This window comes from Piliocolobus tephrosceles, chromosome 1 (assembly GCF_002776525.5).
Source record: "Piliocolobus tephrosceles isolate RC106 chromosome 1, ASM277652v3, whole genome shotgun sequence".
NCBI classification, from domain to species: domain Eukaryota; kingdom Metazoa; phylum Chordata; class Mammalia; order Primates; family Cercopithecidae; genus Piliocolobus; species Piliocolobus tephrosceles.
The window spans coordinates 64,345,473-64,370,829 of record NC_045434.1 but is presented as its reverse complement, the minus strand read 5'-3'; the positions used below and the strand labels follow the sequence as shown (position 1 = coordinate 64,370,829).

Below are 25,357 nucleotides of genomic sequence, written 5' to 3'. Positions count from 1 at the left end.
CTAAACTCCACAACTTCATTTAAGGAAAATAAGCTTCTGTTGACAGATACCAATATTCCATTTTCCACATTTGGAGGCGTGCATTTGTTAGGTATAATGCACTGAGGGGCCGGGCCACTCCAGATGCCCACTTGATCTTCATTGCTGGTGCAGTATATGGAGGGCTCACCCACGAGCTCAAACACCTCTCTCCCTCCGCTTCCAAGATTGCAGTGATAGGTCACCACAGATCCATAGTGAAAATACTCTTTGTTGGCACTAAAGAAATCTCCGTTGTCTATGGTGGGTGGTAGTCCACAAGAAATTTCTGGGGAAAGGAAGAGAAAGTTAAATAACTGTCAGTTTAAATAATGAATGACAAGCATCTCATGAGTAACTAAACTTTAGCTATTTTTACGTTCATTATTTGCTTTTAATCTTTGCTAATAGAAGGTTACATTTTTATAAAGTTGTAACTTCAGTGTCCTGCCTTTCTTACTTATATGATTTGCTATAGTATTTGCATGCATGTATTCACTCGATCCACATTCTTTTCATTTTAAATAGCTCTTTGATCGATCATGGTGTTATAGAGTTTATACAGTTTTCTCCTGTTCTTTCCCATTTGCTTTCTTAATTTCCATTTTTGTTATTAACTGAGGTTAGCTTTTTTAGAAAAATAAAATACAAAAACATTTGCTGAAAGATAAATTATAAGGGATGAGAGAAAACACAAATATACACAGTAGGAAAAAGAATTTAAACATATTTTTATATATATGAGACCATTTATAAAACTGTAGATTACCGGGGGTTAAATATTTTGAAAATCTAAATGATATAAATGGAAATACAAATTGCCAAAATTCATTCATAAAGATACTTCCAAATGTAATTTCAAGGTTTCACAGCATATAAAAGATATGAAGTTTACCAACTCATTTCATCAAATCTAAGTTTGATATCATAAGGTGATATCTGTGTAAAAGTGATCATATATTGGTCCACCAAAACCCCTAAATACATTTAAAAATGTAGCAATAGTACATAGTATACTGTATTGCTATAAACTAGAACAAAATTACTTCAACCCAAATCCCAAAAAACTTGGAATTAAAAATGAGTGAATTTAATCAGATAAATTTGGACATGAATGAATTAATTAAAATTAAAAATAAAAATTTTTCAGGCTCTGCTTCTAGTAATAGTAATTCAAATAAAATATTGCTCCAACTATCCACCCTCAAAAAAGGCTAGAAATACTGAAAAAGCAAAAAATTTATGTGTGAAGGCATCAGAAAGCTTACAAACTAGTAAAGCATTCCTGGGCCATGGTCTAGGAGAAGATGAAAATCCAGTTGAGAGCTGGGTATTTGGGCTTGGCAACTGGGCTGCTTATTGTTTGGGAATGGGTAGCTGTATCAGGAGTGGGCAACTGAGAGACTGAACAGACTTTTGATTGTCTCATGAAGTTAAGGGACAACAATGGAAGTCCAGGGCCTGCCCCTAATGGAAAGCCTGGTAATACCTTCTGATGTGTTCTGAGGCCACAAGAACTAGGCCGTGGTAATCAGGGTTAACTGAAAATAAATCTGCTGTCTCAGAGACTGGAACTAGTACTTCAAGTACTGGTACTGTGGCTGGCCCCAGAAAATCACAGTTCCTGAGACTGAATTAGAGTGGTCCCGGATTGCTAATGTCCCCAGATGCCTGCAGAAACAAGACAAAAATTCTATCTGAAAGAAGATGGGTTATCTAAGGCCTTGACATTATTTCTACAGACACATTTTCAAATATAATTCCTGATACACAAAGATAACCAGATACTTGGAGAGATAAAATAACACACACAATTACTGATGACAGAAACTGACCCATTAGAACTACAGACCTGTTGAAGGGTATAATTGAAACTTGCAAGAACTAGAAACTATTAAAAAGAACAGGGTGGGGTGTGGTGGTTCACGCCTGTGATCCTAACAGTTTGGGAGGCTGAGGAGAGTGGATCGCTTGAGCTCGAGTTCGAGGCCAGCCTGGGCAACTTGGCAAAACCCCATCTCAAAAAAATAAAAATAAAAATAAAAATTAGCCGGGTGTGCAGGTGTGGTGGTGCACACCTGCATTCTCAGCTACTCAAGTGGCTGAGGTGGGAGAATTGCTTGAGCCTGTGAAGGTTGAGGCTTCAGTGAGCTGTGATTATGCCACTGTGCTCCAACCTGGGCAACAAAATGAGACCCTGTCTCAAAAAAAAAAAAAAAAAAAAAAAAAAGGAAGAGGGCAGATTTGGAAAATAAAAAAACTCTAGAATTCTAAAAGTAAAATATGATTGCTGAAATTAAGAATTTGTGTGAGATTAATAGCAGATTAGAATCTGAAAGAAAATCAATGAACTGGAAGCTAGAACAGAAGAAAATACTCAGAACAAAGCACCAATAAATAAAAAGATTAAAAAATACAGACTAACTACATAGAAGAATAAAGCCTAACATGTTTAACTGAAGCCCCTCAATGAGAAGAGAGAGATAACAGAGCATAAACAACATTTGAAGAAGTAATAACTGAGAATTCTCCAAGACTGATGCAAGACATCATTAAATTACAGATCCAGAAGGCTATACAGGCCTGACGTGGTGGCTCACGCCTGTAATCCCAGTAGTCTGGGAGACCGAGGTGGGCAGATCACCTCCTGTCAGGAGTTCGAGACCAGCCTGGTCAAAATGGTGAAACTCCATCTCTACTAAAAGTATTAAAATTAGCCAGGCATGGAGGCACAGGCCTGTAGTCGCAGCTACTTGGGAGGCTGAGGTGGGTTGATAACTTGAACCCAGGAGGCTGAACCTAGTGAGCCGAGATATCACACCACTGCACTCCAACCCAGGTGATAAGAGAGAATTCTGTCAAAAAAAAAAAAAAAAAAAAAACCAACTATGCAAACCCAAGCAATACAAAGAAATTCTTACCTAGACACAACACAGTAATATTGTAAAAAATCTATTTTAAAGTGTAATCCATTTTAAAAGAAACCAGGAAACATGGACGATAACCTTCAAAGGAACCACAATTAGAAAAATGTTTAAAGAATTTGTTGTCAAAAGATCTACAATACAAAAATGCCAGAGACTTTTTCAGGCTGAAGGAAAATAGTTTCATACAGAATTGATAGAATTGCAATAAGAAGGAAACACACCAGAAAGAGCTCATATATGGGTATGTTTTCATTTAGAATCCTTATGATAGAGAAAACCTCTTCAATGATTAGAAGAAACACAAGATGCAAGTAAAGATTTTATTACAGGCTGGGGGTACACGGCACGCCTGAAGATCATACAAAGCTTGGTCTGTGAGGAATGGAGAGAGAGAGAGAGAAGGGGTCCCATCGGCCAACGCCTTTATTGGGGACCAGAGTATGACCCAGCAGGCATCTCCCATGCGGAGTTCTAACTGGTGAGTTTAGAGAAAGCAGGCACATGTTCCAGGAAGGCATGCTGCGACTGAGAGGTGGTCACGGCAGCATATCTGCGAAGTCCATGCAGGGCACAGAGGTCAGGGATGCTAGTCAAGTAGGTTTTATCTAGCTGTCCCATAGAGAGGTGGTCACCAGGAGGCAGTTTTATAAGGCAGATATCTGGCTCTACCACGTTGAAAATTGGGAGGAGGTACAGAACTCGACAGGGCAATAAGGGTAACTAAGCTCTGCTTCTGGCATGAGAAAGCTAAACATATTCTAAATGGATGCTGAAGTAACATAAAAATTCAAGAATTCACTACGGTGTAAATACAAATAAATACTGTTTTTATTTATTTTGAAATATAGTGTCTTTGAAATATAGAATATATGTAATTTGTTAAATCAAGTGTAGCCTAAAGCCTTACATAGTTTAAGCTCAGCCTCAAGGTTTCTCTGTACACTGCGAACTATAATAAGTGAAGATGTAAACAGACTGTAGACTACTCTTATGCCAATCACCAAGTTTTGGCCAATCAAATGTGGCCAACTGTTTGAACTGTCTTCAAATAAGGCAAACACTGAGCTATAACCAATCCAGCTGTTTCTGTACCTCACTTCTGTTTTCTGTACATCACTTTCCTTTTTCTGTTCATAAATCCTCTTCTACCATGCAGCTGGACTGGAGTTTCTGGCCTACTCTGGCTCAGGAGGCTGCCTGATTTGCTAATCGTTCATTGCTCAATTAAACTCTTTTAAATTTAATTCAGCTGAAGCTTTTCTTTTTGCAAAATGTATGACAACAATACAAAAAGAGGGGGAAGACAAATGGAATTAAATATTAATAGTTTGGGTACTTACATTGTTTGGAGAGTGGCAAAAGCACAATTTTAGTAGACTATAGTAAATCAAGGATGTCTGTCTCTAGAGTAGTCATTTAAGAATAACTTAAAAGCTACTGGGGAAAATAGAATAATAAAAATACTGGATAAATTAAAAAATGTGAGAAATGAGGAATAAAGGAACAAACACATGAAATAAATAGAAAACAAATAATCAAGAGTTAGACTTATCAGTAACTAGATTAAATTATTTATTTATTTTAAATTTTTATTATTAAATTTAAATGTTCCAAACACACCAATGAACAACTAAGAAAGATTGAATAAAACAACAAAACCTTACTATATGATGTTTATAAGAGAGAAGTTTTAAATATGAGACAAAGAAGGGCTGAAAGTAAAAGATTTAAAACACACATAATATGAAAACAAGAAAAAAAGTTTATGTAGCTGTGTTAATGTACGAAGTAGATTTTAAGGCAAGAAGTATTATGAGAGGTAAAGAGAGACATTTCATTATGATAAAATAGTCAATTCAGCAGAAAGAATAAACCAAAAATTTCATGCATTTAATAACATGTTTAAAATACATAAAGTAAAGATTGCTAGAACAAAGAGGAAAGACAGGCAAATTCATAGTCATAGTTTGGGATTGTAATGGGTTGAATAACCACTGTCCTCCTTAAAAAATATCTGTGTCCTAATCTCTGAAACCAGTGAATGTGACCCAGTTTGGAGAGTCTTTGTAGATACAATCAAGTTAATGATCTTGAGTTGTGACCATCCTGGATTGCCAGGGTGGCCTCTAAATCCATGCCCAGTGTCTTTACAGGAGACAGAAGAGCAAAGGAAACACACAGAGGAGAAGGTGACGAGAAGATGGAGGCCGAGAAGGAAATGATGCATCTATGAGCCAAAGAACATCGAAGATTGCCAGCAGCCACCGGAAGGAAGTCTGGAGAGAGGCACAAACCAGCTTGCAGATGGAACCAATCCTATTGACATCTTAACTGGATTTCTGGCCTCCAAACCTTAAGGGACTAAATTTCTCTTCTTTGAAGCCACCAAGTTTGTGGTAATTTGTTACAGCAGGCCTGGGAAACTAATACAGATATTTTACACATGCCTCTTGGTAACTGAGAGAACAAGTGGAGGGCAAAAAGACTGTTCTAAACCACATTTTCCTAAATGACATTTCTAGAAAGTGAAGCAAAATAACTACATTGGTTTCAAGTGCATACGTAACATTTTACCAAAGTCGTCCATATTCTGGGTTATAAAACACATCTAAAGAGGTCTCAAATGATTAAGTTAATGAAAGAATGGTAACTAGAAGATCTTTAAATATTTAGAAATTAAGCAATGCCCTTCTAAATAGCCTATGGGTCAGAGGAGATATTAAAAGGGAAATTAGAAAGCTTTTATGTACAACGATAATAAAAATATAAAGATTGTGGGAAATAAATACAACAGTTTTAGGGAAAAATTTATAGGTTAAATGTACATATTAGAAAAATAAAGGATGGAAACAAATTAATTAGTGTCAAGAATTTAGGAATGGAGTAGTACCCAAAGCTTAAAGCAGAAATCAATAAAAGAGAAAATAGTCATACACTAAAGAGAAAACAAGAAAGTTAAAAGTTGTTTTTCTGAAAAGCTTAGTAAAATTGATAAAGCCCCAGTAAAACTAATCAAGGAAAAAGAAGCAAAAGATATTACCAATATCAGAAATTAATGAGCATAAGGGTATCACTACAGAACTTACAGGCATCCAAAGGCTAATATGAGGATATAATAAACAGCATTATGCTGATAACTTAGGAAATCTAAATAAAATGAGTAAATTCCTTGAAAAATATAACTTACCCAAATGAATTCAATAAGATATAACATAATAAATAGTTTTATAGCTATTAAAGAAATTAAATCCTGACAACAACAGCAACAACAAACCCTCAGGTCCGGATTGTTTCACTGCTGACTTCTTCCAAACATATAAGGAAAAATAATGTTAATGTTACACAAATTATTCCAGAGACTAGAAAAAATAAATAATTTTTAACACATTTTGCGAGGCCAACATAATCTTGATGCCCAAACCTGATAAGGATATTAAAATAAAAGCAAATTATAATCCAAGATCTCTTGAGAACATAAATGCAAATTTTCTAAACAAAATATGAAACTGAATCCAGTAATATTTCCAAAGGATGATACAATGATCAAAGTGAGGTTTACCTTGACTGATTTTAAACATTAAATCAATGTTACAATGTTACAATAAAAATATGAGCAATCCTGCACACACACACACACGCATACTCCCCATACATAGGATAATCATTTATAACACATCACAAACGACATACGTTTATTCTAGGAATTCAGTGTTTGTCTTTTAAACATCAATCAGTGTAATATATTACATTAACAGAGTGAAAAAGAAACATGATAATCTCAATACATGCATAGTGATCAATTAGAACAAACATTTATAAATCTTTTAGTAATTAGAAATAAAGGGGAGTTTCCTTAATCTAATAAAGGATATCATGCAAAAACTACAGCATACATCATGATTTATGATGACTATTAAAAACCTTGTAGCCTTGTATCATCTCTTCTATTCAATATTGTACTGGAGGTTCTAGTGAATGCAATAAAGCAAGAGAAATAAACAAAAGACATAAGAAAGGAAAAAATGTAAAAACTTTGTCAGATTCACAGATGACATAATTACACAGCAAATTCAAAAGAATCTACAGGTAAACTATTCAATTTATAAGTAAATTTAACAAAATTGCTGGAGCTGAGATGAAACAGGTGCATATCTAAGAGTAAATAATTAGAGAATGAAATTTTAAAAATAAGATGTAAAAATAAAGATAATGAAATATGTACATGACTATAATGTAAATTAACAATTATTATTAAAAGAAATTAAAGAAGACTTCAAAATGGGAGGATATATCATATTCATAAATTTGAACTTCAAAACTGTAAATTTATTACTTGTCCACAAATTGATCTACTGAGTCAACAGAAACTTATTACAAATTCAAGTAGGATTCTTTATGTGGAAATTGACAAGTTGATTCTAAATTTTATATGGTAATGCAAAGGGCCAAGAATCACCAAGTAAATCTTGAAGATGCACATAGTTAGAAGATATATGCCACCAGATATCAAATCTTAATGTAATGTGATAGTAATTAAAATTTTAATGCAGGACTATAGTTTATTTGCCATTATAATATGGCAGATAAACTAATGTATGGCAAATAAACCAATGAAACAGAACCTCTCTGGAATGAGAGCCACATATAAGGTCACCTGACTTATGGTCATGGTGGTATTGCATTGTAGTATGCAAGGAATAGTCTTTTTAATAAATGATAGTAGATCAATTGCCTATCTATAAGAAACAGGGCTTTGTCACCTGGGCTGTAGTGCAGTGGCACCATCATAACTCACTGAAGCCTTGAACCCCTGTGCTCAAGGGATCCTCCCACCTCAGCCTCCCAAGAAGCTGGGACTATAGGCATGTGCCACTGAGTCTAGCTAAATTTATTTATTTATTTATTTTGTAGAGACAGGGTCTCAATTTGCTGCCCAAGCTGGTCTTGAACTCCTGGCTTCAAGCAATCCTCCTGCCTTGGCCTCCCAAAATGCTGTGATTATAGATATGAGCCACCTCACTTGGCCCAACTGCTCAAGTAGAATAGAAAAAGCAGTAACTGGGAAAAAAAAAGACTCATAAATTGAATATTATTAAAATGTAGAGCTTTCGTAACCAAAAAACATCATTAAGAAGGAAAAAAGAAAAGCCATAGCCTGAAAGACAATATTTGTGTTACATTTATTAGAAAACATGAGAATATTTAAGAACTTCTACAAAACAATAAAACAGTAGACAAACTAGTAAATAATAGGCAAAAGTTTGGAATAGGCACTTCAGAAACATATGAAAAGGTACTCAGGATCATCGATGACATACAACATAATCATAAAGAAGACCCAACAATCCTTCATGCAAAAACAAAAATGACTCTTCCAAATATAACATTGAGATGAAGCTGGACACAAAAGAGTACCTATTTTTTGATTCCTTTAACATAAAATTTAGGAAGCGGCAAAACTATCAGTGTTATAAATGAGAATACTGGTTATTTTGGGAAGATAGCTGGGAAAGGGCATCGAGAAGGCTTCTGGGCTGCCGATAGTGTTCTATATCTTAATCTGAGTGCCTTTTACATGGATGCGTTTACTTTGTAAAAATCCATTGAACTGCATAATTAAGATGTGTGCACTTTACTATATATATATATGTTATACTTCAGCAAAAAGTCTACATGGTACAGGAAAATAGTTGGGGGAAAAAAAAAGACCTCCCAACAAAGTAAACTCCAGGCCATATGGCTTTTCTGGTGAATTCTTTTTAAAGAAGAAATAATACCAATCTTATATAAACCCTTACTAGGAAACAAATATATGAAACACTACCAGCTGACTTTATAAGACTGTCATAAGTTTGATATCAAAATCTTATTAAGGATGTTACAAGAAAGAAAATTATAGTCTAATCTCTCAAATATGTTAGGAATGGGATGATGAAAGTGTTCTGGAATTAATTAGCAGTGTTGGTTGCCCAATGTCTTAGTCTATTTGGGCTGCTATAACAAAACACTGTAAACTGGTTAGCTTATACACAGTAGAAACTTATTTCTCATAGTTTTGGAGGCTGGGGAGTTCAAGACCAACACTGGCAGATTCAGCATCTCCTCCCATGGTGGGAGGGCAAAAGGAGTTCTTCTGGGCCTCTTTTATTAGGACGCTAATCCCATTTGTGACGGCTCTGCTCTCACAACTTATTCATCTTTGAAAGGCCTCACTTCCTAATATCATCACCTTAGGGGTAAGGATTTCAACATATGGATTTGGGGTGGACTCAAACGTTCGGACCGTAACACACAACTTTGTGAATGTACTAAACACCACTAAGTGGTATAATTTAAAAAGGGAACTTTTATGATACATGAATTATATTTTAATAGACACATCTAAAATGTATCATAAAAGCATATTTGCCATATATAAAAATGATTAAATATTATGACCGAGATGATTTATTTTAAGAATGTAAAATTGAAATTCAAAATCATTTGCCTTTGGAAAATGTACTCAAAACAATTTGTTACATTAACAGTAGAAGAGAAGCAGATATGGTTACATCAATATATGAAACTAAAGTGTTTGATAAACTTCAACATGATTCAAATACCAAATTTTTTTTAACAATGAAGAATATAAGAGAATTTCCTTATTTCAAAAATGGTTATCTACAAAAAGCCTACAGTAGACACCAGCTTAATGGTGAAATGTTTTAAACTTTAACTTTGAGATGTGGATACAAGACAAGGATGGCATCTATTGGTACCAATGTTCAATGTTATACTGGTGGTCCTAGCCAGTGTGATAAAGAAGAAAGAAAATAAGGAAATAAGGAAGGAGGGGAGGAAGGAAGGAAGGAAGGAAGGAAGGAAGGAAGGAAGGAAGGAAGGAAGGAAGGAAGGGAGGGAGGGAGGGAGGGAGGGAGGGAAAGAAAAAAAGAAGACAAAGAGTTAAATAAAATTATAATTATCTGGGGGTTTTGTATAGCGTCAACCAGGCCAATTTGGAATTAAGTTTTCCAGACTTAGTTTCTCTGTATGGTTCTGGACTAGGGTTACAGCATGAGAAATTAGCCGATATTTGAGAGGCAGAAGTTAAGCAACAGCAATTTCACTCTGAAGGTCATCCTTGGATAGAGCTGGTGAGGCACAGTGCAGGAGTGGAGGGTTCAGAAGATAGACCTTTCACCAGAGGCTTGAGAAATACATTCACATGGGGAGTTTCAGCATCCTCTGTGATGGCTCATTCTCTGTAGGGCAGGAACGACAATGGGAAGTGTTACCATTGAACTGGGTTCTCTGAATTCACTTGGGGACCAAAGGACCTCAGGCTGGCAGAGTCCAAGTGGCAGCACTTAATTGCCAGAGACAATGGTGGTTCTTGTGATGGATATTAGAGCTGAAACAGCAATCAGAATGATTTGACTGAAGAGAATATTGTTACTGGGCTAATTGATCATGGAGTCTCTAAAACTGAAGTAGATGGATAGCCGACTAAAGTATTCCTTGATGTGTATAAGGGGAAGAGATTTAGGTCAAGTGAATAAGAGTCTGACTTGAATTATTGCAAAAGAAGTTCATTGTTCATCAACAATTCCTAGACTTAAACAGTTTATAGACCCAGAGCAGCACGAATGGATGGGAGACTGGATCCTTTTGAGGAAGCACCTGCTACACTGTCAAAAGCATGTATTGTAAATCTTCCCCTAGCCTTCTCCAAGAAGACCTGAAGTCATTTACCAGGATTTGGATATAGAGAGTTTACAGAACTAGAAATAGAGATAAAAACATAGATATAGGTATAGGTTATATTAAAATATATTATTATATTTTTGTTTTCTCTATTTTGCTAATTTTTTTCATATTTCCAAGAAAATTTCTATTCCAATTCCATGTCATCTTATTATAGATTTCAAATAAGATGAAAGGTTTCCCAATTTGTTTTACAAAATAACAAAATTGTTTCTTAAAGTGGATAACAGCAATAAATGTGTGACCAATGTCATTTGTAAATTTAGATTCTGAAGCTCATAAACTTTCTAGTAAAAGGAACATTTTTAAATGCCAAGAAGAAAAGAAGAAAAGTCCCCAAGTTAGCCAAAGAGAACAGTAAGACAAAGATGTTATACACTGTGTTTCTCTCAGCCTCAGCCTGGCCCTCACTACATAGGTATATTACTTTTTAATAAAATGAGATCTTGCCATATATGCCATTCATCTGATTCCTTTTCCACATAAAGCATATCTCTTTCTAGTCATTAAGTGCTTCTTTATGCTATCATTTTTTATGGCTGAATACCATGCCAGTGTATGGATATACTTTTTTCCATTCTGCATAGCTATTTTATGTTTCTTTGGGAATTCTTTATAGTGGTCATTTGAACACATCTTTTTCCTCCTAGTAGATTATTTCATAGTTTAAAATATTTAGGTTGCTTTAACATTTTGACTAATATAAATGATGCTGCAATGAAAAGTTTATACCAAACTGCTTTAAAAAGTGTGTGATTATTTCGTAAGTATAACTTCTAAGAAGTAGGTTAAAATATATGCCCATTTCTGAGATTAATAGTGCATGGTGCCTTTCGAGAGGATGTGTTGATCTCGTGATATGTGAGAGTCCAGGTTCTTCACAGCTTCACTAACCTTGAAGAGCATAAATTTTAAAAATCTTTACTGATTTGCCAAGCAGGATGATTATTATACTGGAGGTGGTAGAACCACCATAATTTCAAGTTTATTGAAGTAAAATCAAGTTTGAAGGATTTTATGTATTTAAGCCCCCAGAATTAGCAAAGACACATCCCAGGATAAGGAAGAACTTAAGAGTTGCCAGGAACCCTGTAGGAATATTCGAGAACATTACCACTGTCTTCAGCCATGTGAAGGACAGATTGCACAGAAGGAATTCGGTTAAGATTTTTATTATTCCAGAGAAAAATTAGAATGTATCCGTAAAAGAAATAGGAAGGGATATTTCAACTCACTCTCACAAATAGGTGTTTCATTATCCCAAATGACAGTATCGCCTGAGATGATGCATGTGGCCGAAGAGGAACCAATGAGTCGGTGTCTAGAGGCAAAAAATAAGGAAGATTAGGTTCCAAAGACACAGGTCAACTATCCAATTAAGTTACTACTTCCAGAGATTACACTGTTACAGAATTCAGAGGGACGTTTTCCACTTGTCAAAGGACTATCTATTACCTTCCCAAGTTTCACATTCTTCTTGGGACTTTTGGACTTTCTTTTTCTTACCTTCTCAATTGGATGAGCTTTCTCTTCTTTATTACCTTATGACACTTTTTATGCAAATCTAAGATGAATTACAGTTTTTCCTACAAATTTCATTTTTTGAAAGATAACACAAACTTCTTGAGTGCAGGGAAGCTGTCATATATATACATGTATATGTGTGTGTATATAGTCATGTTGCATGTATTTCTTTGCCTTAAAAGTGTGAATGTATGGATGCATGGATGGGCTTTTATCAACAAGATTCATCAAAGAAGGCCAAAATAGGCCATTCACAGTGGCTCACCCCTGTAATTTTGGGAGGCTGAGGCAGGAGGATTGTTTGAGCTCAGGAGTTCAAGACCAGCCTGGGCAACACAGTGAGGCACTGTTTCTACAAAAAATTTATAAAAAATCCAGGCATGGTGGCACATTCCTGCAGTCCTAGCTACTCAGGAGACTGAGGCAGGAAGACTGCTTGAGCTGGGGAGGTTGAGGCTGCAGTGAGCGCTGATCATGCCACTGCACTCCAGTCTGGGCAAAAAAGCAAGACCTTGTCTCAAAAAAAAAAAAAAAGAGAAAAGGAAAGAAAGAAAGAAGGAAGGAAAGAAAGAAGGAAAGAAAGAAAGAAAGAAAGGAAGGAAGAAAGAAAGAAAGGAGGGAGGGAGGGAGGAAGGAAGGAAAGAAAGAAGGAAAGAGAGAAGGAAAGAGAAAGAGAAAGAAAGGAAAGAAAGAAAGAGAGAAAAGAAAGAAGGAAAGAAAGAAAGAAAGAGGAAGGAAGGAAAGAAGGAAGGAAGGAAGGAAGGAAGGAAGGAAGGAAGGAAGGGAGGGAGGAAGGAAGGGAGGAAGAGGATTCATAACTAGAAGCAAAGGAAATCCAGGCTGACCAAAAAGAATTGAACACTCATTTTATACTTAAAATATTAAAGTCAGCAATTCTCAATTAGTATATCTCAAACTGTTCAAAGTGTGCCATAAATGTGGAATAATTTATGACATTTATTTTACTTCACCTTAGACTCTGTTGTGATAGATAGTTGGGTGAAACTAGTCATAGTGAGGGTAGGGTTAAACTTGATAGTACTATACACGAAGGAATGAAGCAGTATCAAATAACAGTCATGGTTATTGGTTTAGCGGAGAACTTTGCTTTATGAGTATGTAAGAAAACCTGGCAATATAAAGCTTTATTCAAACAACAAAACAGTGCCAAATGGAGATCAAACAAATAGTGAGACAACAGTGGGTGCTTCTGAAGACACTTGATGCACTGTACATTATAGTAGTGATTTATGATGTACTTATTAATGACTTCAATATCATTTTGTTGTTGTTGTTGTTGTTGTTATTTTTTTTGAGACAGATTTTCACTCTTGTCGCCAAGGCTGGAGTGCAATGGTGCAATCTCAGCTCACTGCAACCTCCACCTCCTGGATTCAAGAGATTCTCCTGCCTCAGCCTCCTGAGCAGCTGGGACTACAGGTGCCTGCCACCACACTTGGCTGATTTTTGCATTTTTAGTAGAGATGGGCTTCACCACATTGACCAGGTTGGTCTTAAATTCCTGACTTCAAGTAATCCGCCCACCTCAGCCTCCCAAAGTGCTGGGATTACAGCCACCACACCCGGCCTCATTTTGTTTTTTAATGCCTTCTAGTATACCACCAAAAATGAAATCATTTTCGATTGCATTGCCAACAGACATACACACAAGTATGAAGTATGTGAACAAATGAAGTGAAGAAGGGCTACAATCCTATATGTGCGCCTCCTTCTGTCTATTTGTCTTAGGAACAAGGGATCCTGGAGACTCCTATGGCTTTTGACCTCACTGAGGTTATTTCTCCAAGTGTTCTTTTTGATTTTCTAATTACGGGGGCTGGGATAGGAATGGTGAAGCAAGTTCAAATTTAAGTTGACATTTTTTTTCTTCCATATTATTGTTCAGTGCTGTAGTACTGAACATTTTAAATATGAGTCAAAATATAACTTTATGTTCACTGATCAAGGGGAACAGATAGAAAAATATTTTAATTTATTAAACTTGTCTCTCAAAGTAGATTAAGCAATTGAACAAATAATAGTTTGAACACCTCTCATTCAGAATGTTCATGAGGAAGTAAAGCAGAGAGATGAAATCCATGCTACTTATTGTAAGGGAAGCTCTCATATCCATTTGAACAGATTGAAGCCTTTACATCCTACCCTATCTTTTTGGATCTCCTGGGGAAGAGAGAGTTGTGGATTCACAAAGTTAAGCCATGGTTCAGGAAAAGCCATGATCATTTCATTACCAGAAACCACATACAGCATGTGGGTAAACATGTCTAGACTTTTGGGAGTCTCCTCCCCAGGGCCCGAAGAGGGATAGTGAAGCCTGGGATATTAGTCCCATTTCCATTTTCCTTCTTAATCTATGTGCCTTGAACCAGGTGGATGGGTTAGGAAAAAAGGAGAATAAAAAACAAATTTTGCAAATTATTTAGGTTAACACGTTTTCTTTTTTTCTTTCTTTCTTTCTTTCTTTCTTTCTTTTTTTTTTTTTTTGAGACGGAGTTTCACTCTTTTTGCCCAGGCTGGAGTGCAATAGCGCAATCTCGGCTCACTGCAACCTTCACCTCCCAGGTTCAAGTGATTCTCCTGCCTCAGCTTCCAGAGTAGCTGGGATTACAGGCATGCACCACCATGCCTGGCTAATTTTGTATTTTTAGTAGAGACGGGGTTTCTCCATGTTGGTCAGGCTGGTCTTGAACTCCCGACCTCAGGTGATCCACCCGCCTCAGCATCCCAAAGTGCTGGGATTACAGGTGTGAGCCGCTGCACCCGGCAGTTAGCACATTTTCAACCTTAAATAATCAGATCCAGAAAATATATTTAAGGATAGAGTTTATTTGAGCACAAAGCTTAAAGGTAGCCACATGGAAAACTCCAATGAATGGGGTCAGCATTCCAAAGTGGAGGACATAAGGTATCACGGATACAGGCAGAGACAGAGAAATTTTAGCAGGATTATATTTTCCAAGGAAGATTACTTTATTGCTCCCCGAAAAGGGGTAGTGATCTGAGGGGAAGCCCATCCCCTTGGAAATATAGTAAGAACTTAAAAAAAACTTTTTATTTTGAGATAATCAGATTCACATGCAGGGTATAGTATAGAGAGATCCCAGGTACACTTTACTTAATTTCCCCCTAATAATAACATTTTGCAAAGCAATAGTGCAACATCAACATTAAGATATTGACATAGTTCTAATCCACAAATTTTGTTCAAATTTCCTGTTTTACCTGTACTTATTTGTGTGCATGTCTGTTTATGCACATGTGCCTGTGTATTTATGTCTATGCAGTTTTAAAAAATAGACTTTGTGTTTTAGCTCAGTTTTTGGTTCACAGCAATAATGAACAGAAGATACAGAGGTTTCCTATGTACTCCCTGCCCCTACACATGGATAGCCTCCCCTATTATAAACATTCTTCACCAGGGTGGTACATACTTTTTGCAACTGATAAACTTACAATGACACATCATGATCACCCCAAGTCCATAGTTTATATTAGAGTACACTCTTGGTATTGTACACTATATGACTTCGGATAAATTTATTATGACATGTGCCTACTGTTATGGCATCATACAGAGTAGTTTCACTACCCTCAAAATCCTCTGTGCTCTGCCTATTCATCCCTGCTTCTTCCCTAACCCCTGACAACCACTGATCTTTTCACTGTCTCCATAGTTTTGCCTTTTCCAGAATAGTATATACTTGGAATCATATGTTATGTAACCTTTTCAGGTTGGCTTCTTTCACTTAGTGGTAGTGAAAAAAGATTCACTATTTAAGGTTCCTCTATGTCTTTCCATGGCTTGATAGTTCATTTCCTTTGTGGTATTGAATAATATTCTATTGTATGGATGTACCACAGTTTATTCATTCCCTTGCTAAATGACATCTTGATTGCTTCCAAGTTTTGGCAATTATGAATAAAGCTGTTATAAACATCTGTGTGCAGATTTTTTTTTGTGTGTGTGTGTGAACATGAGTTTTCAATTCCTTTGGATAAATACCAAAAAGGATAACTGCTGGATAATATGGTAAGAGTATGTTTAGTTTTATTAAAAAAAACTGCCAAATTCTCTCTCCAAGTCATGGTACCATTTTGCATTCCTACCAGCAATGAATGAAAATTGTATCCCCCTCACCCCCGAAATATATTGATGTCTTAATCTGCAGTGCTTATTAATGTGATCTTATTTGGAAATATGGTCTTTGGAGAGGCAATCCAGTTAAGATGAAGTTGTTAGTGTGGGCGCTAATCCAATATGACTGGTGTCCTTATTAAAAGAGAGAACTTTGGACAGACATACACAGACAGGAGAACAGCATGTGAGGACATAGATCCAGAGGGAAGCCAGTCATGTGAGGACAGAGACAGAAACTGGGGTTCTGCTGCTACACACCAAGGAAGGCCTGGGGCTCCAGAAGCTGGAAGAAGCAAAGAAGGATCCATCCTTACAGGTTTTAGAGGGAGCATGGCTCTGCTAACACTTTGATTTTGCACTTTCAGTCTCCGGAACAGAACTCCAAAAACTTCATTGGTATTAAGCCACCCATTTTGGAGTACTCTGTCACAGCAGCCCTAGCAAACTACTTATGCTATGACCATTAAGATTTCTCTCACACTGCTACTCAATGGCCTTCCTTTTTTCCCAGCAATGTCTACTCTGGGTTAAGGCTGTTTGTGTGCTTTGACTATACTCTTCCCCCATTTTCGTCCTTCCCACCTAATGAATGCCACACTTTTCATATTTGCACAGCCTTGGTTTCCAGCAAGGATACAGATGATTTTCCCCCGATCTTGTCATACATTTGCTCATTTCAGTCAGGAGCTAAACGCCTGTGTTGAAGCCTTTGAAGAGCAGATGCTAATAGTTTACTTGTCCTTTCTGAGATGTGACTAGAAGGTAGCGTGACTGTGTTAGAATTCTAGAACCAGAGATGTTGGTTCAAGAGATGCCGACTCACCCTTTAGTACAAGAATAATTAATTTGGGATCCGAACTGGATGTCTTTGATCACATGAACCATGCCATTCACAGGATCTTTAGGATTACGACATGATTTACCTACAGGAAAGAAACAGAATTTTGGAGCCAAGTAGAGTAAACTGAAAATTTTTTTTAGTACATAAAGTCTCAACCTGCTTGTAGCTTACTGAACACATGCAGTTCTGATGGTTCCACAGATTTTGCTACCTTGAGGAAACTCACTAGACTACCTTGGGATCAGCTCCCTTTCATGAAAAACTTCCCTTTCAGATCTGTTTCATTCCCATATTATGCCTCCCAGAAAAATGTAAACTTTGTTATTATCTGTAATTCAATTCAACTGGTATAATCCGAAGATCTCAAAGCCCAAGATTATCACATCTTTTAGTTATTTAGTCCACTTCTCTTTCTTGTCCCAAGCCATTCATTACTTAATTTTAGTCATGTAAATGGGAGACCCCCAGTGAATGGGGATTTTCCCTCAATCATGTCCTGTGATGGCTGTTTCTCAGGAAATAAACTTGTAATGAAGGCTCCAGGAACTCAAAGCAGTAACAAGGTATGATCTATAAGAATAATTCTCTTATATACTTTGCACCTTGGCAAACTAATTGTCATATGCAACTCAGTCACAAAATTTGAACAAATTGAATCAGATCTTACAGATGTTTGACTAACAGAGGGGTTCCCACTCCAGAGTTACTTACGTGTGCACTTCTCCTTAGCACTTGTCCAGACTGAGTTTTTTAGGCAGATGATAGAAAACGGTCTTCCATAATAACCAGGGCGGCATTCATACTTCAGATGTGTCCCAACGGGAAACTCAGATGCATCAAATAGGTTGGTAGGCCTGGCAAATGGAAGCCGTTCCGGGGCATTGCATTGACCTGGAGATCAAGACCACAGCAGCATCCAAGTTAATGAAGAAATTACCATACTTTTTTCTTTTCTTTTTTGAGACAGAGACTGGCTCCATCACCCAGGCTGGAGTGCAGTGGTGCTATCTTGGGTCACTACAACCTCTGCCTCTTGGGTTCAAGCAATTGTCCCTACCTCAGCTTCCTGAGTAGCTGGGATTACAGGTGCCCACCACCACACCTGGCTAATTTTCATTATATTTAGTAGAGATGGGGTTTTACCATGTTGGCCAGGCTGGTCTTGACTCCTGACCTCAGGTCATCTGCCCACCTTAGCCTCTCAAAGTGTTGGGATTACAAGAGTGAGCCACGTGACCCTGTTGAAATTCCCATTCTACTTTCTCTTTCTCTCCAATATACTACATAGATGGGATCAAAAAAGAAAAAGAACACTTCAGTAATAGCCAAGGGGTGCAGGAGTGGTGGCTCATGCCTGTAATTCTAGCACTTTCAGAGGCTAAGGTGGGTGGATCACTTGAGGTCAGGAGTTTGAGACCAGGCTGGCCAACATGGTGAAACCCTGTCTCTCCCAAAATACAAAAAGTTAGCAGAGCATGATTGCATGTGCCTGTACATGTACCTGTGCACAGCTACTCGGGAGGCTGAGGCAGGAGAATTGCTTGAACCCAGGAGGTAGAGGTTGCAGTGAGCCAAGATTGTGCCACTGCACTCCAGCCTGGGTGACAGAGCAAGATTCCATCTTAATAATAATAATAGCAAAAGGACTGATTCCTTTAGAACAGTGATCCCCAACCTTTTTAGCACCTGGGACTGGTTTTGTGGAAGACAATTTTTCCTGGAATGGAGGGTGCAGGGAAATGGTTTTGAGATGAAACTGTTCCACTTAGATCATCAGGCATTAGATTCTCATAGGGAGCATGCAACCTAGATCCCTTGTGTGCACAGTTCACAATAGGGGTTTTGCTCCTATGAGAATCTAATGCTGCCACTGATCTGACAGGAGATGGTGCTCAGACAGTAATGCTTGGCTGCTCACCTCTACTGTTCTGGCCAATTCCTAACGGGCCACCGGGCAGTACCGGTTCATGGCCCAGGGGTTGAGGAAACCTGCTTTAAAAGATGCCTCAGAAATAAGCTCCATTTTAAAAAATCAGCATCCATCCATTCAAAAAGTCTCTGCTAGTTTGAAGGAAACTAAGCTATTTATATCATCGTTCACTAAAGGAGGAGCTGCATTTCACAGCTTCAAAATTTAGTTAATCAGTAAGTGCCTGTGCTGTGGCTTCATCTCTCCCATCATCATGCATAATTCTTTCTTGTAATGAGATCAGTCAGTGAATCCAATCTGTTAATATTTATTCAAATCTTCTAGATGCTTACTGATTTTGGGGGGACTACTTGTTTTACTAGATACTAAATGAGTTGTACTAAAATATTTTATTTATTGTTCCTTTGTCTATTTCTTTTTATAATGTTGTCCATCTATTATTTTATATATTTTGAGGTTATCAGGATTATAAAAAGTTAAATTGCTATATTTTATGGTAGAGCAACCTTCTTTATTATAATAAAATATCTCTATTTCTAGAAATGAATCTTGCCTAAAATTCTACTTTGTTTACTTTATTTGTGGGACAAATAAAAAATAAATAATGAGTTGGGAGATCTACTCCCCATTATATAAATGCTTACTTTGAATATACAGTAGTCACCCACGTATCTGTGGGGGCCATGTTCCAAGACATTAGCCAATACCTGAAACCTCAGATAGTACCAAACCTGATAGCTGTCAACTAGAACACATTTCTGTTCACATCTTCCACCCACAAATTTAATGCCTTTCCTCTCTTAACTAAGCACTTAGCATGCACTGTGGTTGTAACTTTTGCAGTTTGAAATGTGACAGCAAAAGTAGCACAAATTTATTTTTCCTTCTTCACAACTTCATCGTTAGAAGATTCCTTCTTACCTTAGGTCTTAGCAACTTTAACATACAATGTTTTCCTTTCCTTATTAAGTGGACAACTTTCACCTTTTCACTTAAAGGAAGCACTTGCTACTAAACTGGACCCTAATGGTAATGAACTCCCCTATTAGGCTCAGCTAAAATTTTGAGAATCTATATGGAAAGGTGTGGTAGGCTAAGTAAGGACCTCTCAAAGATATCCATGTTCTGACCCCTGAAGCCTGTGAATGTTACCTGTAATGGTAAAAGGGCTTTGCAAATGTGATTAAGAATCTTGAGATGTACAGATTATCCTGGGTTATCTAGGTTGGCCTTAAATGTAATCACAAGGGTCCTCATAAAAGGGAGGCAAGAGGGTGAAAGGAGACAGAAGTAAGATATTTAAAGACACTATGGTGCTGGTTTGGAAGGTAGAGGAAGGAGGCCATGAGCCAAAGGATGGAAGCAGACCCTGGAAATTGGAAAGAGCAAGAAAACTCCTGCTCCCCTGGAGCCTCCACAAGGAACACAGCCCTATGGATCTATTTTAGATGTCAGCCTCCAGAACTGGAAGAGAATACATTTCTGTTGTCTTAAGCCACTAAGTTTGTGAAAATTTGTTACAGCAGCGATAGAAAACTAATGCAAAAAGAGAATGGTATATAGTGTTAAAAATGTTGGGTTCATAGATTGAACTTTGAACCCAATGTCTTCTACTTAATGGCTATGAGGTCTTAGGCAAACTGCTTAATCTTGCTGAGCCTCAGTTTCATCTTCATAAAGGGAATAATATTTTCCTACCAGGTTTGTAGGGAGAATCAAAAGTAGTATATGCTCTCACATACACAGAAGGCACTTCATAAGTTATACTTATGATTATTACCCTTAGAAAAGGGGGGGGGAACTTCTAAGAGTTAAATTCTATTATTCTGCTAAAGTGGGAGTGCTTGCTTTGCTTCCAAGAGTTTATTTTCTGCTCCTTTGCAGAGCTAGTTTGGAATGAGCCCATGTTGTCGGGAATGCACTGGATGACCTCAGTGATTGGGGACCTCAGCTCTCCTGAGTGAATGTGCCCCCAATTCAGCCTGGGACTTCTCTTTTTGCATCTCATGAGCTCCATCATAGTGCCCACGGGACCCCAGACAGAGAGGAGAATTGCTAAGGTTGCCTTTTCCCTGTTGACAATGGCTTTAGTCAGAATTGGAAGCCTAACTCTGTGCTTTCTACTGAAGCAAAGGATGATGCTCCAAGAAAGCTCATATTTCTCACTTATTTTTCCCAGACAGCCTGTATCCATCATCACACATTTGCTTTATTAAGCCAGCAGTTGTTAAGCAAGGATACCCTTGTCTACGTTTCCTGCTTCATCTCGTGCCACTCGGTCCCCTCACCAAGGTGTGGCCCTTTCCCCTTTTTCAGTTTCCCGAAGACATACATTTTTCCCCTGTCTATGACATTCCTTCTGTGTGATGCACTTTTATCTTCGCTCTGACTTCGATTCTTCCTCCAGATGTCTGCTAAAATGGTACTTTCTTATCGAAGCCTTTCCTGGCCTGTCTATGGCCATACCACCCTGAACACACTCAATCTCATCTGAAGCCTTCCCTGACGCTCTTAGGGATTTGGAATCTAAACTACTTCCCTCTACCCCACCCTATAATAATCCTGAGTCAGGCCCTTTCCTTTTCCTTTCATATCAATAATTGTTTGTTATTACAATTTGTGCCTTTTATCTTTGTGTGCTTTTAGAAGGATCTATTTCTCTCAATAGATATTAGATATGAATAATTTAAAGGCAAGAGATGATGTGTTTTTTGTACCTCTAAATTAATACCTAGTCCTGGTGCTTAACACATAATTATAAGCACTCAATGCATATTTGTTGCAAAGAACAACAAATGAAGAATTACTTATAAAACTAAAAAATGTCAAGAATTCAAGCTATGTCCCCCAAATCTCTGATTTAGTTGGTCTAGTTTAGAGCCCAGGAGTCTACATTTTTAAAAATTTTCACAGCTGATTTTGATAGGTAACAGCACTTTGAGAACCACTGTAAAAAAAAAAAAAATGAGTAAAACAGTTCCTGTTATTTTCAGTGTTATGCATTCCCCTTTCCTCTAATTGATACATGAGATGAAATACAATTTTGATATTTGTCTTATCCATTGATGCTGGACAAAGGAAGAAATTCCAAGTGAAGTGCCTAGTGCCAAAAACTGTATTAAGAGAGGATAAATGTCACAGCAAAGCTTGCAATGAGAGGATAGAACAAGACCTAAAGTAACAAAACAAATTGAATGAACCATTCTTGGAAAGAAGTTCCTTCCTCTTACTTACATAATATTCTTACCTGCATAGTAGTATATGAATAGTGTAGGTAATTATGAAAAGTAAAGTTGTATAATAGCTCAAAAAAGGAATATATGAGCCTTCAACAAAGAAAGCTTGATGTAGTTTCCTTTCCCTCCTTTATTACCAATCCCTCAATTGCGGCTAGTTCCTATGATAAATACATTAATATAAACTCCATAAACTGAAGACCTACCATAATTTTAAAAAGTTTTTATAGCTTTATCAAGATATATTATATACAATGATTGATTAGTATTTAAAGTACACGATTCGATTACTTATATGTATGCATTGTGAAACCATCACCAAAATGAAGACAATAAATATTTCCATCATACACCCCACCCCCACAGAGTTCCCTCATGTCCTTCTGTAATCCATCCAAACATCCACTTCCTTCCCTAGGCAACCTTCAACGTGTTTACTCTTACTATAGATTGATTTGACTTTCTAAAATTTCATATAACCCGAATCACCTCGTTTATATCCTATCGTATAAAGGAAATCACTCAGGTGGTTTTCTCTTACTACAGATTGATTTGACTTTTTAAAATTTCGTATAACACAAATCACTTCGTTTATATGCTGTCATATAAAGGAAATCACTCAGGTGCTTTTCTCTTACTACAGATTGATTTGACTTTCTAAAATTTCATATAACCTGAATCACTTCGTTTATATCCTATTGTATAAAGGAAATCACTCGGGGTTTTTTTTTTGTTTTTAATGTTTTAGCCTTTACACAACATAATTAGAGATCCATCTAGATTGCTGCACATATGAAAATTGTTTCCTTTTGTTGTTGAGTAATATTCAATTGTATAAATATATCTTAATTTAGTTTATCCATTCACTTGTTCAGGGACATTTGGATTGTTTCCACTTGTTGGTTATTACAAACAAAACTGCTATGAAAATTCATGTATAAATCTTTGTGTGGACATATGATTTCATTTCTCTTGGGTAAAAAACTAAGAGTAAAATGCTGAGTAACATGACAGGGTGTGTGTCTAAGGGTTTAAGAAGCTGTTGAACTATTTTCTGAAGTTAATGTTATAATTTTACCTGCCAAATAGCGGTATATTATAATTCCAGTTGCTCCACCTTATCGCCAACACTTGGCTTAGTCAATCTTTTTAATGTTAGCCATTCTCGTGGGTATGTATTGTTACCTCCTTTTGGGTTTTGTCTTATATGACTCAGCCCACTTTCACATTCTCCTGGTTCAGATCTTCCATTCAAAGCAAGCTGATTTATTCTGTGCTATACACACAATTAACACATAATGACTTTCATGTCTGTTGAAATATGAGCTGTCAACCCAAAGAACACTCCTGCTTTCCATTCTGCATCCTTACCCTTTAAGGAATAGACTTGCACTTGCTTTGCTTAGGCACCTCTTTCAGTTTAAAAAAAAAAAAAGCATGCACTTTCAAAATATATAAATTTATAAATTATATATGTACACAAACAAATTTTATGCCTCAATATAAATTTTTTGAAATGTAATACAGATAAAATAAACATTTTAAATGCTTTGTTAATCATCATGACTTAACACAATCACTAGCTAGCATCTAATGGGACAAAAAACAGCCACAGTGAGTTTCTCTGGTCACAGTAGTGAATGTAAAGCTGTATGTCAACTGTCTTCATGATACTTTCTAGATTTTTTGGTTTCATCAAGTTGTGATCAACTGTGATTAGATTGACAGCATTTCTTCCTCTTAATGCCTCTGACAAAAAATGTGTATACATGTATCTTTGTGGGGAGGATGAGAGGGATTGTCAACTCTGCCATTTTCTTGTTTTCTGGAGTTGGTTTTATTACAGGGATCTTCACCCAGTATTTCTGTGTAGGACACTTTTGATGTTACCTGTCCAAATGTGAAGGTTATTTTATATTAAAATAGATAATATAAATCGTACATCCACTCATCTGAGCATATGTAAACCAAAGTACATCGCAAACCACAGAAAGCAAATTGGAACTTCGCTTCTTGCACCTTTACCTAGCAGGGATAACCAAACCAGATCCTACATGAGGACCAGATGAGGGCGCCAGAGTTCACCCTATGCTAAACACTGCCTGGTAAAGCTTAATTTGTGTACTATTTTATGGCTCAGAATGTGGTCTATCTCCATGAATGTGAGCCAGAGAATATGTGTTCTGCTGTTGTTGGATGAAATCACCTACATATGTCAATTATATCCAAGTGGATTGATGGTGCTGTTGAGTTCAAGTATGTCCTTATGGATTTTCTGCCTGCTGAATCTGCCCATTTCTGATAAGGAGACTTCAGCACCTTTTCTGATATCAGAAAGATATCATAGAAGTCTCCAACTATGATAGTAAGTCCATCTATTTCTCCTTGCAGTTCTATGGGTTTTGCCTCACATATTTTGTCTCTCTATCAGGTGCATACATATGGGATATTGTTATGTCTTCTTGGATAAGTGGCCCCTTTATCATTATATGATGCCCCTCTTTATCCCTAATAATTTTTCTTGGTCAGAAGTCTGCTGTGTTTGAAATTAATACAGTTACTCCTGCTTTCTATAACTAGCATTAGCATGGTATATCTTTATCCATTTACTTTTAATATATATCGTCTATATTTAAAATGGTCTTGTTGTACACAATATATTGTTGGGTCTTGTTTCTTGATCCACTCTGATGATCTCTTTTCAAATGGTGCATTTAGATCATTGACACTCAAAATTATTGTTGGTATAGTTGGTTTAGTGTTTGTTACTGGTTTCTATTTGTTGCCTTTGTTCTCTTGTTCTGTGTTTCTATTTTTTGTCTTCCATTCTTTTCCTGCCCTTTATTGTTTTATTGGTTTCCTTCCTTCCTCCTTAACCTCCTTCTCTCCCTTCTTTCTTTCTCTTTCTTTCCTTCCTCCCTTCCTTCCTTCCTTCCTTCCTTCCTTCCTTCCTTCCTTCCTTCCTTCCTTCCTTCCTTC

At 36.9% G+C, this 25,357-nt stretch overlaps 1 protein-coding gene across 1 annotated transcript in view; it reads right to left on the bottom strand.

The window, feature by feature from the left end:
- The window catches only part of CR1 (complement C3b/C4b receptor 1 (Knops blood group)), a 186,767-nt gene that overhangs the window by 158,593 nt on the left and 2,817 nt on the right, over window positions 1-25,357 (bottom strand). Inside the window, exons 2-5 of the mRNA XM_031935120.1 lie at window positions 17,924-18,103; window positions 17,195-17,294; window positions 11,924-12,009; window positions 7-307 (exon numbers count right to left, since the gene is read on the bottom strand). Coding sequence (XP_031790980.1) covers window positions 7-307; window positions 11,924-12,009; window positions 17,195-17,294; window positions 17,924-18,103 — 667 coding nt within the window. The remainder of the gene's footprint in view (window positions 1-6; window positions 308-11,923; window positions 12,010-17,194; window positions 17,295-17,923; window positions 18,104-25,357) is intronic.